Raw genomic sequence first — 16,011 nt, 5'->3', positions numbered from 1 at the left:
GCTCGGGAATCGAGAGGCTCATGTTGCACACGGCGCCCGGTCAAGTTTCGTCCCTGATAATTTGCAAATCCTTGCGTCAATGACCATGACAATGATTATGCCAACGAGAAACTTTTTGGTCGTCATTGTTTCCTTAGTGACTTTGTACCTCGGACCCAGCTTTTAGCTACCAGCGACCAGCTTCCAGCATTCCCACCTCCGCACTTGCAGCACTCAGCGTGCCTTAGCGCTTTCTTTCTTTTCTGGCCAAAAAGTTTACCAAACAAAACTTTTCCATTTACTCGGCCAGATGAACTGTGCGAGTACTTGTGACGTGCATTTCCACGCTGTCGCCACTGAGGTTTGTTCCTTTTGACGGCTCCGGTCGTTGGCCAAAAGCCGTTGTCAAAAAAAAAAAAAAAACGGCCGGGATATGGGTTTGGGATGCGCGGGGGCTTTGTCACCTGCATTACAATGAAAACTGCCAACGGAAAAGTTCAGATTGCAAAAGTGAAACTTGGATACCCTTATCTCAGGTGTTTCTGTACTTGAGATTTGAAATCCTTAGATTGTATTTTCTTTTGAAGTTTTTAGTTAGCTTTTCTTCAGCTTTTCTTCTTTACAATTTTAGAATTTTCCCATGAAGGAATAACAAAACTTACTGCATTTTCTTTATTTTAAACATTATTAAATATGCTGATTTCTTTTTATTTAAATATTAAAAAAACATGATTTTAGCAAGAAACAAAAACGAAAATGTCCTTTTTTTTACAAAATATTGTCTCACATTAAGAACCAAAAAATATACACTTTTCTGTCTAAAATGCTTTCACTTTTCAATTGAAAATTAAATTAAAGTTTAACCTTCAGCTATCTGTTACAGAAATAGGTATTTTGTCCAGCTTTATACTGGAAATTCTTTTATCATTTTAGATCCATCCTTTACCTCTAGCTCGTTAGGGAAAATCGAGTATTCCGCCGGCTGACAGTTGCCGAGTTACGGTGCGAGAAAGTTTTGTGTCCCGGGCAGCTCCGCCCGTACTTACTTGCCCCATCCGGCCATTAATTGAAGGCCCATCATGGCCAGGCTTCACTTGTTTGCCGTTTGTTGAATCAATTTGCGGCAACAACTGATGAAGCCGAAGTGGATGTCGAAGCCAAAGCAAGAAGTAGATCGAGGGCGGTTCGAAAGGTGGGATGTGGAATGGAAACGGGAATAAATCAATCAATTGCAGCAAGGAATGCTTTTGGCCACGCCCAGTTCTGGGGAATGCGAAATTTTATTTGCCCTTTATTTGCGCCGCTGCCATTGTTGTTCTCGTAATATGTACGAAGGATATTCTTTCGCTTTTGTTTTCTTTTTTTTTGGCGGAACTAATTAACTTCCATTTAAATGAAAAACGAGCTGCGATTTGTGCCCATCGAATGAGCGTCATAAAGTCAGTCAGGAGAGAATAATGGTCCCGACCCGGGGAGTGTACGCACACATGTCCGTGTGCCCGGCAGAGCGTTCAATGGGCCGTATACGTAATTTGAGAAGGCATCAAGGATCCGCCCACCTACCATCGACCTACCAAACACCCATAGCTTTCCGCCCACCGAGATGCTGTTAAAATTAATGCCAGCTCGTAAGTTTTACAAGGAATTCAATTTTTTGCACCACACCCGGCAAGACGGATGATAGTCGTCCCCGTGCCCTTCGGAAAACTTTGGCTCGCCGGGAAGAGAGAGAGTGTCTCCCGTCTGTGGTGGGAGGTCCTGGAAAGCCATCGTCCTTTTGTTTGAGTCCTGCCGCTGCTGAAAATTGATTCGAAAGTTTTGCCATTAAATTGTCCTTTGTGCCGTAATCGGCTGGCCCTTTGTCCCGCAATGGAAATGCATTTCGTTTTTGGTATTCATCCTTTTTATGGTTTTTATTATTCATTTGTTAACAGATCTTTTTTTTAAAAATGCAGTAGGTTTCATATGCATTAATTTTCATAGTTTTTCAATAAATTTGTTTTTTTTTTTTTTTTTTTGTTTTCAAAGAATCGTTTCTTTTCGTTTTATACAGTTTTCTGAGTGGCGGCTTATGCTTTGAGTTTATGAACTATGCGTTTAATTTATTTTCTTGTTTTTAAATTTTTTTTTTATTTTGTGTTTTTGTATCTTTGAATGAACTTACGCCATGTTAATTATTGTTTTCCTCTCGACTACTGTACAATGCTTTCAGTTAATTATAGTTATAGATATACGCATACAGACTACATAAAATACATAACTCAATTAGTGTCATAAAAACATTCACATCCATTGGTAAATAATTCGCTTTATACACACGCATACTTAGTTGCTTTAAGTTTAGATTTCGATTTCGATTTCCATTAACATTTAACATTAACCTAGGTTCGGTATTCAAGTCTTGTGTGTCATCGCCTTCAGCTGCTGCTTCAATTATGCTACGTTAACGTCGAATGAGGGCATATTCAAAATCATATATGCATATAGATATAGGGACTCTAATTTAATCGTACAACAATCAAATACAGCGAGATTGAAACAAGCACACAGACAAACATAATCTAGCTGCAAGTTATCCTTTCTTTGTTTAACAAATATCTCTTTGGCAAAAATACAAATTGAACAACTTGAATTCGTGTTTGTTAATTGTTTTAAACATAATTATCTACAATAAGTCTTATTTATTTCCCCCGACAAGAGTGTGTGTTAAGTTAAAACTAATCTGGTGTATGTGTAATTATAAATACGTATTTGTGGATCAAACTAAGGACAATCAACAATCGTCAGGACAAGCTGGGGAAGACATACAAGATTTGTAAGATGCAAATGCAGTGGCAAGTGCGGTTGCAGTTGCAGTTTAAGGAGACCTTTCCTATTCCGTGGAGTATTAAGTTCGAGTGCAATCAAATAGTTATCCCTAAGAAAACAGCGAGTTTGGTTATTCCTATGTATATGTCGGGAATTCCCTGCCAAGCTCCAAACTTTTTAGAGGGTATTTTGGGGGGGGACAGGACCTAAGAGTTACGAGATGCGAAATAGTATGCTACGTTTTACATCTATGAATTGCAATGACTCTCCTCCGAGTGTGTGTTTGTGTTTGTTTGTGTATCGATATACCTGCATTTGTCCTTTTAATCGTTAATTATTTATCGCTAATCGGTAATCCTTTTAGATTCTTTCGTTCTTTCTTTTTCGGCTCCTTCCCTGTGGTATTTTACAATTTGAAGGGTCTTGGCTTGCTGATTGAGTAGTGGTTCGAAATTGTTTTGGCTTAGCTACTTAGGGCTACGGATCCAGTTAAATGCTAATTATTAATGCAATTTGGTAGCACTACTCGTTGAGTTGAGTACAAGCTATACATTCGCATATCTGGTATAGAGAGGGTCATCCTCCTCCCAGCAGCCCCTGTCCTTTGGCCATCGTCCATCCACCAAAAAAGAAAAACAACAGGTCTCCCCAACTATAATTCTCCTTATTTTCCCGCTCATTTAACTTTTATCTGGCCACCGCCATCGCCATTATTCAATAGCGGAAAATCCCACAGTGGAAAAGCACACTCGTCTATGCGAGTGTGTGTGTGTGTGTGTTTCTGCACACAAAGTTGCCTCATCTTCATTCTTAATTTCATCCTCAGTTTTCCGCGCATTTTTCTTCATTTCCCTCGCAATTCTCCTTGCCATCGTCTTTTGTCTTTGTCTACGCGTGCGTTAATTTCAAAGATAATTTCACTTTTAATTACACACTCTGTGTTTGCACAGAGCCCCACCTACTGCCTTGAATCCGCCATCGCCGCCGTCATCTATGCCCCAAAATCAGGGCATTTATTCATTTGCGATAATCCACTAAGGACTAGCAGCTGCAATAGTGCACTCCCCCGATCCAGATCCGGATCCAGCAATTACAGCCAAATGAATATTAAAATCCACACAATGCTGCTGGCAATTATGCACGACGCTCGAGGATCTCAAGAACTTGGCTACAAAGTCAAAGATATAGATGTTGTGGATATGGGGTGGCAGGGTAGGGCGTGTGTCGAGCTGAGTGGTCCTTGGGATTCCGGGATTCTTCTAGTCCCGAACTGGAAGAGCTAATGGCAACGCAGGCGAGGATTGGCATGTCACGCTCGCTGAGCTGCGACGAGTGGCAAATGAAAACTGTTTATGGGCGGCAGCGCCACTCGAATGCCAGCTGGATAGATGGAGATACAGGCAGCGGCTTCTGCATATAATGGCTGAGAGGGCGTGGTCGCCTTTACACCATATCTGCGATATGCGCATTTTCATGGAAAAGATTGAGTTGGGCAACTCAAGAAGCTGGCGAACTTAAATTCCAAGGCGTAATCTTGGGTTAGCCTTGATTTTCCGCAGTTTACATTCCCTGGGAACAGTAAGAAAGTTTTTTTATTTTGAGAAAAAATCACTGCTTCTATAGATTATCTTTTGAAGTCTTTAACTTAGATTTCCTAACTACCAGCGACGTGCTCTTTTAATCCTGTTTAAAAGGAGCCTTTCTTAAGTCAGAAGAAGGAAGGGTCTAGGCACTTTAAGCTGAAAGTTATATATAAACTGATGAGTAAGTTATATATATAGATAACTGAATTCTAAATGTTGTGAAAATATTCATTCTATGACGAATTTTGTAAAATTTAAGTTAAGTTTATGAAGAAAGTCTAACCCATTTTCCCTTGTCATTAAATAATTTAAAGCCCACATTTCTCTCATTAAAACTTCCTGTTTCTAAAATGTTTCTAGTGGTCTGAGTTAAGTAGGTTCCACTGTGGTTTTTTTCGGTAGAATGTAAACCCATTCCCAGATTTTCCATCTGCCCCATTAAAGGGGAGGTGGTAAATCTAGCACTTGAATCAGGAGTTGGGAAGATTGTGGAGCAGCTAGCGGCTGTCAACCTTCAACTTTCGACGACCATGGCCGCTGGCGCCGTCCAGGGCAATCACGTGCCCAGTCGACTTGAGCCGAAGCACGCCCCTGGGAGCTGTCAAACGGCTCTGGACCGTTTCGCGTTTTCCACCCAAGGAAATTTCAAATTATTTTCTTATTCCTCCCGCCACTCCGGCTGCCGGCTAATTAGTAAAACTCTCTACGAAATTATGCTCACTCCCCCCAGTGACTTTGCCTCCCTTTCAGAATCCTTATCTAAATAAACACCCACATTGACTGTGGAAGCCGTAAGAATTGGGTAGAAATTTACATAAACTAATTCGCTGGCTGATTTGAATAAGGTAATGGCCAGTGGATGTGGCTGCTGGACAGGGGACACCAAAAGGGACCCAGTTTGCCGAAGAGAAAGCTCCTAAACTAGCTACATCCTTGCGAGTAGGTTGGTTACAGTTACGAGTATGCTGGATAGGTTGTGGATAGGATGATGTGCTGACGACATGGTTGCTTAGAACCGGGGCTCACTGCCGGATAGGATCCGAACGGTGGTGCTGCAGCTGGTGCTACTGCTGCTGCTGATGGCCCCAGTTCCCGCCTACAGCTATACGAGGTGTCCATCCGCATCGGTATAGGCCACCGGAATGCCGCCGGCCTGGCTCACTCCGCCGAAGCTGCTCATGCCCACCGCCGTCGGGTCGAAGGCTCCGCTGGTGGTCATCAGTAGATTGTTACCCAGTCCACCGCCCGCCGGTGGCAGGTTAAGGATCTGCAGGCTACCCATGGGCGCTGATACTGGAACACCCACACCCACTAAACTGGCGTTGAGCAGCTGCTGCTGCTGATGTTGTTGCTGTTTGTTCCGATTGGGATCTTTCAGGATGCCATGTGGCTGGCGGGGCAGCGTGGCCGTGGCCGTCGGCAGACTGCCGTTCAGAGTGGTGCTGGTGGTAAGCGTCGAGGCACTCAGGTTCACCGGGTGCAGGTCGTGCAGCATCTGCATTGGACTACCGCCCACTGTAGTGTGGTGAGTCACATCAGGCTGTGGTACCCCCACCACCCCGCGCAGTATCCCTCGCCGCAAGGTGCCCGAACCACCGGCAACCGCTGCCACTGATCCGTTGCCGATGAGCGTGGCACCGCCGTTGGTGGCTAGCGAGGTTACCGTCATGGGCTGCAGGTGCGCCATGGGCATAGGCTGGGCGGTGAAGTCCAGGGCTGCTGGATATTCCTGAAAAGAGAAAAATAACATAAGATGGATATTAGTATTGGTAAAGGAATATTCAAATTGATGGTTATCCTTTAATAGAAAGAATCTTGTCTGTCTTTTATATAATTTTTAGGTTACTCAGTCTCTTAAGAGTGCCAATACTTTAGTCCTTAAATATTTTCAAGAACTCTTAAAGAACGCTCTTTTATTTTAAAAAGGACCCTAGTTTTCTCCCAGTGTGGATTAAGTGGGCGTAGGCTTAGCTAAGCGGCTTCATCGCAGCTCTTCGGCGGGATAGAAGTGCTCTGTTGGCTCAGCGGCAAAAGTTTTCCCATTAAACTGTCGCCCGAGATATGAAACAATGAGGAGCGCAAACAAAAGTCCGCTCTAAGCCGCGGCTCAAATACACTGGACTCTAACCAAGGGACGTGAATCCTTTTGGCTACTTTTCTTGCCTTGAAAAGACGGCATTAAAGCGAAGATTGGCACTAACGATGCCGTAATTATGACAGCGCATTCTGCCAACGCTCGTATACAATACAACTTCCTGACAACTTCTCAACTGGGCAACAGAGCAAAAGAAAAAAAAATACAAAAAACACGAAAGGAAAACTGTCGGCGAGTGGATTCCTAGTTCAATTGACATGACACTTTGTGCCAGTTTGAGGAAGCTGTTCCGCATGCCAGAAGTCCAGCAGTGCGGGCCAAGTTTGCAGCACGTACAACTTTCAAGTTGCAAACTTGGCCCGTGCACCTAATTGGAATATTAAGGGGAATCGAGTACCTACGATTGCAGAATTGAAAACTCTCGTGGATTAACATGGCGCAAGGACATCCAGCAACACATTAGGGACACAACACTCAACACTGATTAACAAGGCTGTGGTGGGGATTTGGATCGGAAACGGGAACGGGAATGGGAACGGGGATCCTAAGTAGACCGGGGCGGACATTTTGTATCAGTTTACAAAGTTAAATTGTCTTTAACGAAAACTTCGAGCCCGGAGAGCTCCAGAGCTAAGCCAGGATGATTCTAGGGGTGGCTCAGGATGGGCCTGGAGGTTGTCCTGGTCGCGTAAAGGGTTTCCCATGGCCTGCCTGAAAACTTTTGGCCACTTAAAGGCTTTTGTGTGCCGCGTTCGCTAATTCTTGGCCGCAGCTCATTATTGTTGTTACTGCCGGAGTTGGAACTTCATTCCGGGTAAATAGAATAACCAATTGGCATCTCCACACTGGCCATAAAAAAGACAAAACTTTACACATTAAGACCAAACGGAGCGGCGCCGCCGAGGCCAAGTCTATGAACGAGTCCGAAAAGAGTCTCGCGGATAGCGGGAGCTCAAATTAAATTATGGCCCACTAGGAGTGGATCCCCTTATTTATTTAATCGGCTTCAGCTGCGCACCCACACTCCCACTTTTAGCTGCCCCATGAATTTTAAAACAAAACACCCTGGTCTTGCCCGCTTTGATGACAGCCACAGTGGCATAGCGCCACAGTGCGTAAAGTATCTGATGGATACAGCTCCCGGTTCCAGATCCTTTGCAGCTGACAGCTCAGTGGCAGTCAGACAATGGCCAGAGATCCAGAGTTCGCCCGCACGAAAACTAATTGAATTTAAAACTGTGCAGAACTCAAGTTAACAAAGTGAACCGTAGTTAAGTTGTCCGGCTGAAGTCAAGTCCCTGCCCTCGGGCTCCACTCCATAGCCACATATGCACGTAGTCCACATAGGGATTCCAACTGCGTCCGGCAGTCAGCATTTAACTTATCAACGCCAGCCAAATGAAACTCGAGCATTTTCGGGCTGACGTGGTTGGGTGGATGATGTGCTGTGTATGGGAATACTGAACTGGAACTGGAAAAGGGGTGTTTGGACTTTCTGTTCTGGCCTTGGAAGCCAACCAAAGTTGGCAATAAAATACAAATTGCCGCTTAAATAGTTACAAGCTGGTTGGACAAAAACACCGCAACGGATGGATGAGTGGGTGGGCTGCCATTCTCGTTCTGACTTCTCTTGGGTGTGGCCACAACTTGTTTTAAATTGCATTTACTTCGGGCCACTTTGCGTGCCAATGAACGGATGTGGATATGGCTTGGGATTGGGATTGCAAGTACTTGAGGCGCTTATCCTGGGGATATCCTGTTGCTTCAAAATGGGAGAATCAATCAGCTAGCAACTACCTTTTAAAGCCAAAAAAGTGATATTAAAATTAATAACAAAGATTATAAAGTAATCTCTAAGGGAAACTTTGACTTCATGAACTATTCATTCAGCTAAAAATCATAATCAAATAAAATGTAAATTATATTCCGATGATAAGCTTTGTGATAAGAAGGCTACTCACTTCATTTGCAAAACAATTTAAAACTATAGAAAACTAATGACTTGGAATGAATGAATTTTGATAGAAATGTTTTTTAATGAATGACCTGCAAAGTGACATTTAGTCACATTTAATTTCTACACAAAAATATGTACTTAATGAAGAACAATTAAGATTTAAGAATTAGACTCTTTGTTACTATCCTTTGCCAACCAGACTGACTTGTTAAAAATACAAAAACCTAAATAGAGTTAATAAAATGTGGTTGATGGTATAAATCAAAGGCAGAAGGCTCTCATAAATGGCAGAAGGACAAACAATATGATATAAATTGATTAAGAAGCTGCTCAATCACTTTTCAGCGCTTTGTGATAAACTGGTCAGGCTGAATCGAATCCACATCCATGGCCAGATTCAGTTGTGATGGGCAATTACAGTGTCCCGAACGGAGGAATTCCGTTGGGCAGCTGAGCTTTATGGTCGTCTGCCCCTCATAGTCCTCCTCCTCCACCTCCTTCTCGGGGGACTAATGTGCAAAACGATGCTCTAACTTTGTTAGATGGCCATTTTGTTTTGTTTTATTTCGCTTTCTGTTTGTATATTTTTTGTTGTTGTTTTTTTTCAAGTTTTCCAATTGAAATTTAATTTGATTTACTGTTATAAATTGTCCTTATTCATTTACTGTCCATTCGGATACGTGGCGCTGACTGAAGCTGAAACGGAGACAGATGCTCTTCGAAAAGTAATTTAGAGCTGGCCAAATGTTTTGGGGAAGCCACAGCGAAAAGGGACGGCTCAGCCCGAGTCGGACTCTCTGCTCTGTATATTTTGTAATTTTTCTAATGATGTTTATCAAATAATTCAATTTGGCTTCCACACAAAACATTTCTTATGTGAAATGGCAAAAGGCCCCGGCACACAAAGCGGAAGGAGTGGCCGCTCCATGGGCCACAAGTGAAGTGGATATATATATAGTATATATCCCATACATACATACATATGGGATGTCATTGTTGACCAACTAAACCGAAATTGAATTTTTCTCCCTCGTTGACTAAAAACCGCAAACAAAAGGTTTAGTCCCATGTCGGGCGATGGTAAAGAACGATGACGGAGCACTGGCTGGCACCGGGCAGTGGATACTTGATATGACCACTCCAAACATACTCCCCCAGCCCCCCCACACACACACACTTTTCGAAACCACATCATTTAACTGTGTACTGTGGACTGTGTGTGTAAACCCACTCTCTTTCACTCTCTCTGGGAAGGGGACACAATTGAATAACTTAACAAATCGTATAAAGCCCATAAACATGGTCAACTGCTAAGCATAAATATTATTATATTAGCCTGTGCTGTGCCAGATGGTGGTGGGCAATATCCTTGGGATATTACAATCCCTGAAGCTACTGCTGTTGCTGCTGCTACTGCTGCTGTTGCACTTTCGTTTACCCCTCATCTAATTTATACAATTATTGAGCGTCAGCCAAGTTGAGACGACACATAAACGGGCTGACTGTCATCCCACGTCGGATGTCGTCTTATGCTGTCGCATTGGCACCCCTTTAGTGCCAGGAGTCATCAAGTCCGAGGGGACGTTTATTCCCCTAAAAGGAGCGTCGGAAACATAAATTCCGAAAATTGATTTCCCCATGTTTATTGTGAAATTTGTGGAATTTATATTGGCAGGCAATGCGACAAGCGCCGAATGTGTGGCATCCACCGTGGAATGGAATGGACATCGCATGTCCTTGACTGGCTGCGGTGGTTTTGTCTTGGAGAGGTGGAGTACACCCGATCACCCGCTTTTCCTTCCAAACACCATGGAATTTTTGTGGGACACAAGTTGGCCCCGGAATTCGCAGCGCTTTATGAGTGACGCGGGCCAAAAACTTTGTAGCATCTGTGGGTGTTCCTTCGTCGTAAAAGCCATGCTACCATCTACCATCTGCCGTACGCGGCGTATGCGTGATATTAAATTGTTGTCTGGGGAAAATAATGTTTACACTCGCTGGCAGTGCAACAGCAAGCAACAGCAGCAAGCGCAGTGCAAGCGCAGTCTGCGAGTCGAGGGGCTTACTTATAATGCTTTTAAGTTTGTCATTTGTCTCTACAGTGTTGCGGATTATAAAAGTCGAAGCGCGTTAAATGCCAGCAGGGAGAAGATGCTCTGGCACTCTCTATGCACTGCCACTCCTTCTCGGGTAGATCGATACATGGATTTATGGACGCCTCTCGCATGGCGGGATGCAAAGTGCCAAGTGTCCTTCGTAAAACTTTGGTTAATTGAGCGCAATAATCCAGGCGCCAATGGAGGAGAGTGGGTGGAGTTGCCCGCCCGCTGGCAGATGGCAGCGGATCAAAGAAGGTAACTGCAGATGCGGGCAATTAAGCTTGCATCTGCCGTTCGTTAAGCTTGGGTCTCAGCCAAATCCCCGCCAGCAATACGCCTCTAGGGTGGGTTGGGGCTGTGACTGGTTCATTGATCTCACTTACCATTGGCGGATAGGACAAGTATCTGTCGCTGTTCATGTTGTAGTAGGAGCCATCTGGTGGCGGCGCCGGCGACGGGGACGGAATATAGACACCCTTGCTGATTAGCATCTGATCATCCCGGGTCATATGAATGGCGGCGCTGCCATTATTGTGCCTCGGGTGCGGCAGTGTACAGGCATTCACTGCAAAAAATATTATGGAAATGGAGAAAAAGAGTATCCAGTTAATATGTGCTTAAGTCAAAGTGAGCTCGTGATTTCATATGCATTGATGGTATTTTTTTTTTTTTTGTGGCCAATAAGCCCACTTTAGCCTGCTCTTGGTTGATTTTAATGGCTTACCAATACCCCGATTTCTTTACTTTTTTTCTTCTTTGCTTTCTGCGGGGTACGTGCTGCGCTCTTCTGATTATTTTCCTATATATTTTTTCCCATATATACGAGTTTATATAGTATATGGCCGTTGCCATGGCTTAAGCTTTGATTGCGACCATAAGCGGAGCACGCCGTTTGGCTGGCTGGCCAGTTGCAAATGGAGGAATGCAAAACGCATTCAATTTTCATTTTTAAACTGCAAACGACGGGTTTTATATTCAAAAAATGTATGAACATTTCCGTACACATGCATACTGTCAGTTTCTGTTCTGGAATTTGATTTTTTTTTTTTTTTACTTTTTCAAACAAAAACCTGTTGTTTCTCAACTGTGAAATGCAGTTCTGAAAAATATGGAAATTTAATGTTTTTACTTTACAAAAACAACTCTTAAATTTGGAAACAGATCTAAAGTAAAAGCTTAAGAAAACATTCTTAGTACACGTAAGAGCTGAATAAGCTAAGACTTCCTTAGCATTGTTACAATGTAAAGTCCTTTCCCTATGATTTATCTTCAGAAAATCAATTTGAGTTATTTTTAGCTCATGGAATTAGGGAAATGTGATTTATTAAAAGAAATTAATAATAAAAAATTGAACATACTTCCATTTCTCAAGAACTCCCACTGATTTTCACTTATGAAAAGTTCTTAAAAACGAGAACAAACTTGTATCTGTTGGCCCACGCACGTAGCATGCAACAATTTGGTGCTCGGTTCTGGCCGATTTCATGTGCAAACGTTTGGAAAGGAAAAGAAAACGATGGCCATTAATTGCAATGCTTGCGACATTGCTGATAAGACCATCCAATAAATATGCAAATGTCAATGGAGTCTTCAGTTGGCCATAAGGCCACCTGCTTGCGGCGTGACAAATTGGCCCGATATACTGCCACGTTTCGGTGAAAAGCGACCGAATGTCACCGGCAGAGGCGTGAAAGCCGCAAACGTAACAAATTTGTAATTTTGTAAAATAGACTGTGACATCGCTGAGTTTCCGTGGGATGGAGATGGTGATGAGGATGTGGATGGGGGATGGGGGATGGGGGATGGTATGGAAAAGTTGAAAACCTGCGGCTGCCTGACAACGACAAATCGAAGGAAACCTTGCGGTAGACCTGAGTTTCGAGACTTGTTCATCTTGCGGCTTGTTTACTTCCGCATATGTGGGCGTATTTTTCCTTTTTCCTAAAGACAGTCACTCATGAATTATTGATTTTTCGATCAGCATGACATTGTTGTGCCGAAAAAGAAAACTCGAACAAAGAACTCTGTATTTTTGTACCAATTTTTGGGACTGTGGCAGCTGCATAATTGTTGGCCGGGTCAGGAGCGCACTAGTTCCCCAATTTTTCCCCAGCTCATTTGATATTAATAACATTTGGGGCAAGCTGAAGTCAAGATAAGAAATATTGTACATATAAGCTGGAAAAATAAGGCAAACAGCCATGGGCTATAGTCAGGGAATATGCTTTAACCCAAAAGGACGGCTTTAAGAGGTTTCAGAAGGGTTTCTGTGGGGCTCCTAAGGGCCTTTGCACTCGTTCAAGGTCAGAAACTGGGTCAGAGCCCGGGACTTGTTGCTTTTGGCCTGCTCATTAACATGGCAACGTGTGGAAAAGCGTCTCATTAAAAGTGCGGCTTTCCCACTTTCCTCGTGTAAATGCATAAAAGGTAAATGAAATTGCAACTCTTGGTTTGGGGTGGCAGAGGTAACATGGAAAAACCCCTTGGGTTTTCATCTATTTTTATCTTTTTTTGGAACTTCTCTGACTTCCCACCCATCACTCACTACCATTTTAAATTCAACAAAAAACTCTGATAAAAAATGTGACGCCAACTAACAAAAACAATTTCCGCTTGCCCCGCCCCGTTAAGCTCATGTGCATACCGCCCCGCCCTAGCTTTTCCTGATGGTTGCTGGGTGGTGCTGGGTGCACCATCGCTTTCCACCCGCTTGGAACAACAGCCTTGGGCTCGCTTGTTTGAGATTCAGCTTCCGGCAAGCATTTTAATTTTTTGTGCCACGTGGGGGATTCTTTTGCATTTTCCTCTCCGCTCTTCTTCGTTCTCTTGTCTTTCTTCCCTTTTTGCTTTCTTTTCTGGCTTTCTTCGGTGCTTTTGTCTTTGTTGTTCTTCTCCCTCGGCGTGTTTTCTTTTCAGCTCGTTCTGCTGTGCTCTTGTTGTTGTTTCGGGCATAAAGAAAATGGCGGTACTCACGAACACCCGAGATGTACGAGTACATACATACGTAATTATGCGTGTCGCCGCAGAAACCTCGAGGTGGAAAAATTGTGTGGGGTGGCAAGAGGTGTTTTGGGTGGAAAAGGTGGAAGGCAAGACCTTGCCTTGGGTTCATCTTAGAGATGGGCACGAAATGGTTATAAGAATATGAAGTTTACTTCAGTCTGAGTTAAAGGGATAGGTTGGGTGGTTTAAGTATAAAGATTATTACTTTGATTAATTAAGACCTCCATTAGATGGACGTTTATATAAGATCTCCTAAATCAATCAGCGATAAGAAAAAAGAAAATCAGCTGGTGAAATGTACTCCAGTAAATCGTGACTAATGACGTCATAAAATTAAATGAAATCACGCGCTCATCTCAAATTTATCTATTTCGACTTGAAAATTCCGAACCAAATTTATTTGTTGCTCAGAAGAGAGAGATAGAGATAGAGAGAGAGAGAGCCTAAGAGATGGAAAACAATAAGAAGAGGGAGAGAGCTTTCCAAATTTTCATGCCGTTGACACAAGGTAATTGTATTTTTTATGCCAGAGTCTCAGGCACTTTCCCTTCCGGGGGATAGGTTCTGCAGCTAATGTATTTTTATTATTTCTACGCTTTTGCATTTAAAATGCATTTTCTGCTTTTGTTCCAACCAGGCGGATTGTTATCATAGAACTCCTGTTGTTCTAACAGCTTCGATGCCTTGACAGACTGCCATGGTGTCCCTTGTCTGTGGCCTCAAAACTCAAACTCAGACCGAGTCCTTTTGCCTTGGTTATTATTCTTCCATTTCCATTTCCATTTTTGTGCTTTCCTTAAATTCAACAATTCCAAGGCTTGAGGTTTTTTTTTTCTAAATTAGCGCAAGCCGCACGTGATTTGGGTTCTTCTGCCTCGAGCTATATATTCTATATATATCTATCCTTAGATATATCCTTACGTACATACATACACACATACGTCAATTGAAAATCAAGACTGACAAAAACTTTGCTCCTCAATTACAATTAAGATGGAGATGTTGTGCTGGAATTGAATTTTCAGTTCACACACACACACACTTTTCCCTCCTTATGCCCTCCCAAAAAAAAAAAAAGCTTCGATTTCGCTCTCTGTATATTTATTCCCTCCTCCTGACCATCGAATCTATCCTTTTGCGATTTTCGTTTCCCTTTTTTCAACATTTGCTTTGATTGCACTGCAATCATGGCATAAAAATCAAACCAAAACGAGTGCAACCGAGGGCAGTTGGGGCTTTGGTGGGTTAAGGCGGGCGTTCGCCACTCGGTTTGCTGACGTCCTGACAGCGCGTGCAAAGTCCCAACTTTGTTTTGCCCAAAAGTTAATTATCTAAAACGTATTTCTGGCTTTTTTGTTTGGTACTGCGAGAAATAAATCGCATTTTAAAGGTTTCGCAAAAATTGAGTGTCAAAAGTGAAATGATTTGATATATAACTCTTGATTTTAGTTCAATTTTTGTTAAGATTATTTACTTTAGTTTCCCAAAGTATGAAATAAAACCCCAAGTTACCGAACCAAACCAAACAGAGTTTAAAATGTTTTTCACGCCTCTAGGGTTTTCCCCATTATTCAAGAGGTGTCAAGGAGGCCTTCGGTTTTTTTTTTGGGCGATATCAACTTACCAATATTATTCGGATATATGACTGGCAGGGTGCCATCCTTTTGATATCTGGGCGGTGGCATATCCGAGCCCTCGACGAGATACGTGGACGCCGCCTTTTTGCGTGCCTCGTCCTGTGAATAAAAAGGGGATTGGGAGTTGAGTTAAGAGCGGCAGATGCGACATGGTCGGGTATATATCAATTTATATTCTCATTCCCATTTGAGTAATGCCCCGTAATTACTCCACACTTTGCTTTTTGGTATACTTTGGCAAAGGCGTTGAAAGTCGTTGGCGCGTAATTGACAGCCACAATGACAGCGGCGACACACGGACACCGAGAACAACCAGGACAGTGAGGACATCCAGGATATCAAGGACAGAACCAAGATACCCAGAGCAACAAGGACAAAAAACCAAGGACACCCAAATGAACGGATCGGCGACTGATTTATAACACGCGCGGTCGCAGTTTACGCACTTTACATACTTTTACTTCAGCTTCTGCGGGTTAGGCAGTTGCTGCGGTTTTCCTGCCGCTGCAAGATTACGGCGATAATAAATGATTTTAATAATTTGAAACGATTTGTTTGAAGCAGCTTCCTGGGAAGATACTCAGACTCTAGAATCTCAGGACCAAGATTCCATAGCCCGGACTCGGTTTTATTCTCCGCATTTAGCCCACTCGCTGGCTCATCATTATCATCATCATCAGCGTCGCGTAATTAATCACGACGTCTTAGCGACGACGTCGGAATGCCGCTTCCGTTTCCGCTCCGCTGGTCTGGACCTGTTCTTGGGCTTCATCTTGGTCTGGGCCTGGTCTGGCACTTCCTGCCTTTCTCAACCCGCCCAGCTCTCATTTTGAGGATTGGCTATAATTGA

General features: G+C 43.2%; 1 protein-coding gene across 3 annotated transcripts in view; it reads right to left on the bottom strand.

The window, feature by feature from the left end:
• Window positions 1-5,033: 5,033 nt before the first annotated feature.
• The window catches only part of LOC108104488 (nephrin), a 55,319-nt gene continuing 44,341 nt past the window's right edge, over window positions 5,034-16,011 (bottom strand). For all 3 annotated transcript variants that reach the window (XM_017210601.2, XM_017210602.2, XM_017210600.2), the window contains 3 exons: window positions 15,149-15,260; window positions 10,905-11,086; window positions 5,034-6,099 (listed from right to left, as the gene is read on the bottom strand). In XM_017210601.2, coding sequence (XP_017066090.1) covers window positions 5,473-6,099; window positions 10,905-11,086; window positions 15,149-15,260 — 921 coding nt within the window. In that variant the 3' untranslated portion in view covers window positions 5,034-5,472. The remainder of the gene's footprint in view (window positions 6,100-10,904; window positions 11,087-15,148; window positions 15,261-16,011) is intronic.

The sequence above is a fragment of the Drosophila eugracilis genome, unplaced genomic scaffold (genome assembly GCF_018153835.1).
Source record: "Drosophila eugracilis isolate 14026-0451.02 unplaced genomic scaffold, ASM1815383v1 contig_1765, whole genome shotgun sequence".
In the NCBI taxonomy this organism is placed as follows: Eukaryota; Metazoa; Arthropoda; class Insecta; order Diptera; family Drosophilidae; genus Drosophila; species Drosophila eugracilis.
Note: the sequence above shows the minus strand (reverse complement) of the source record. Positions and strands in the feature narration are given on the sequence as shown.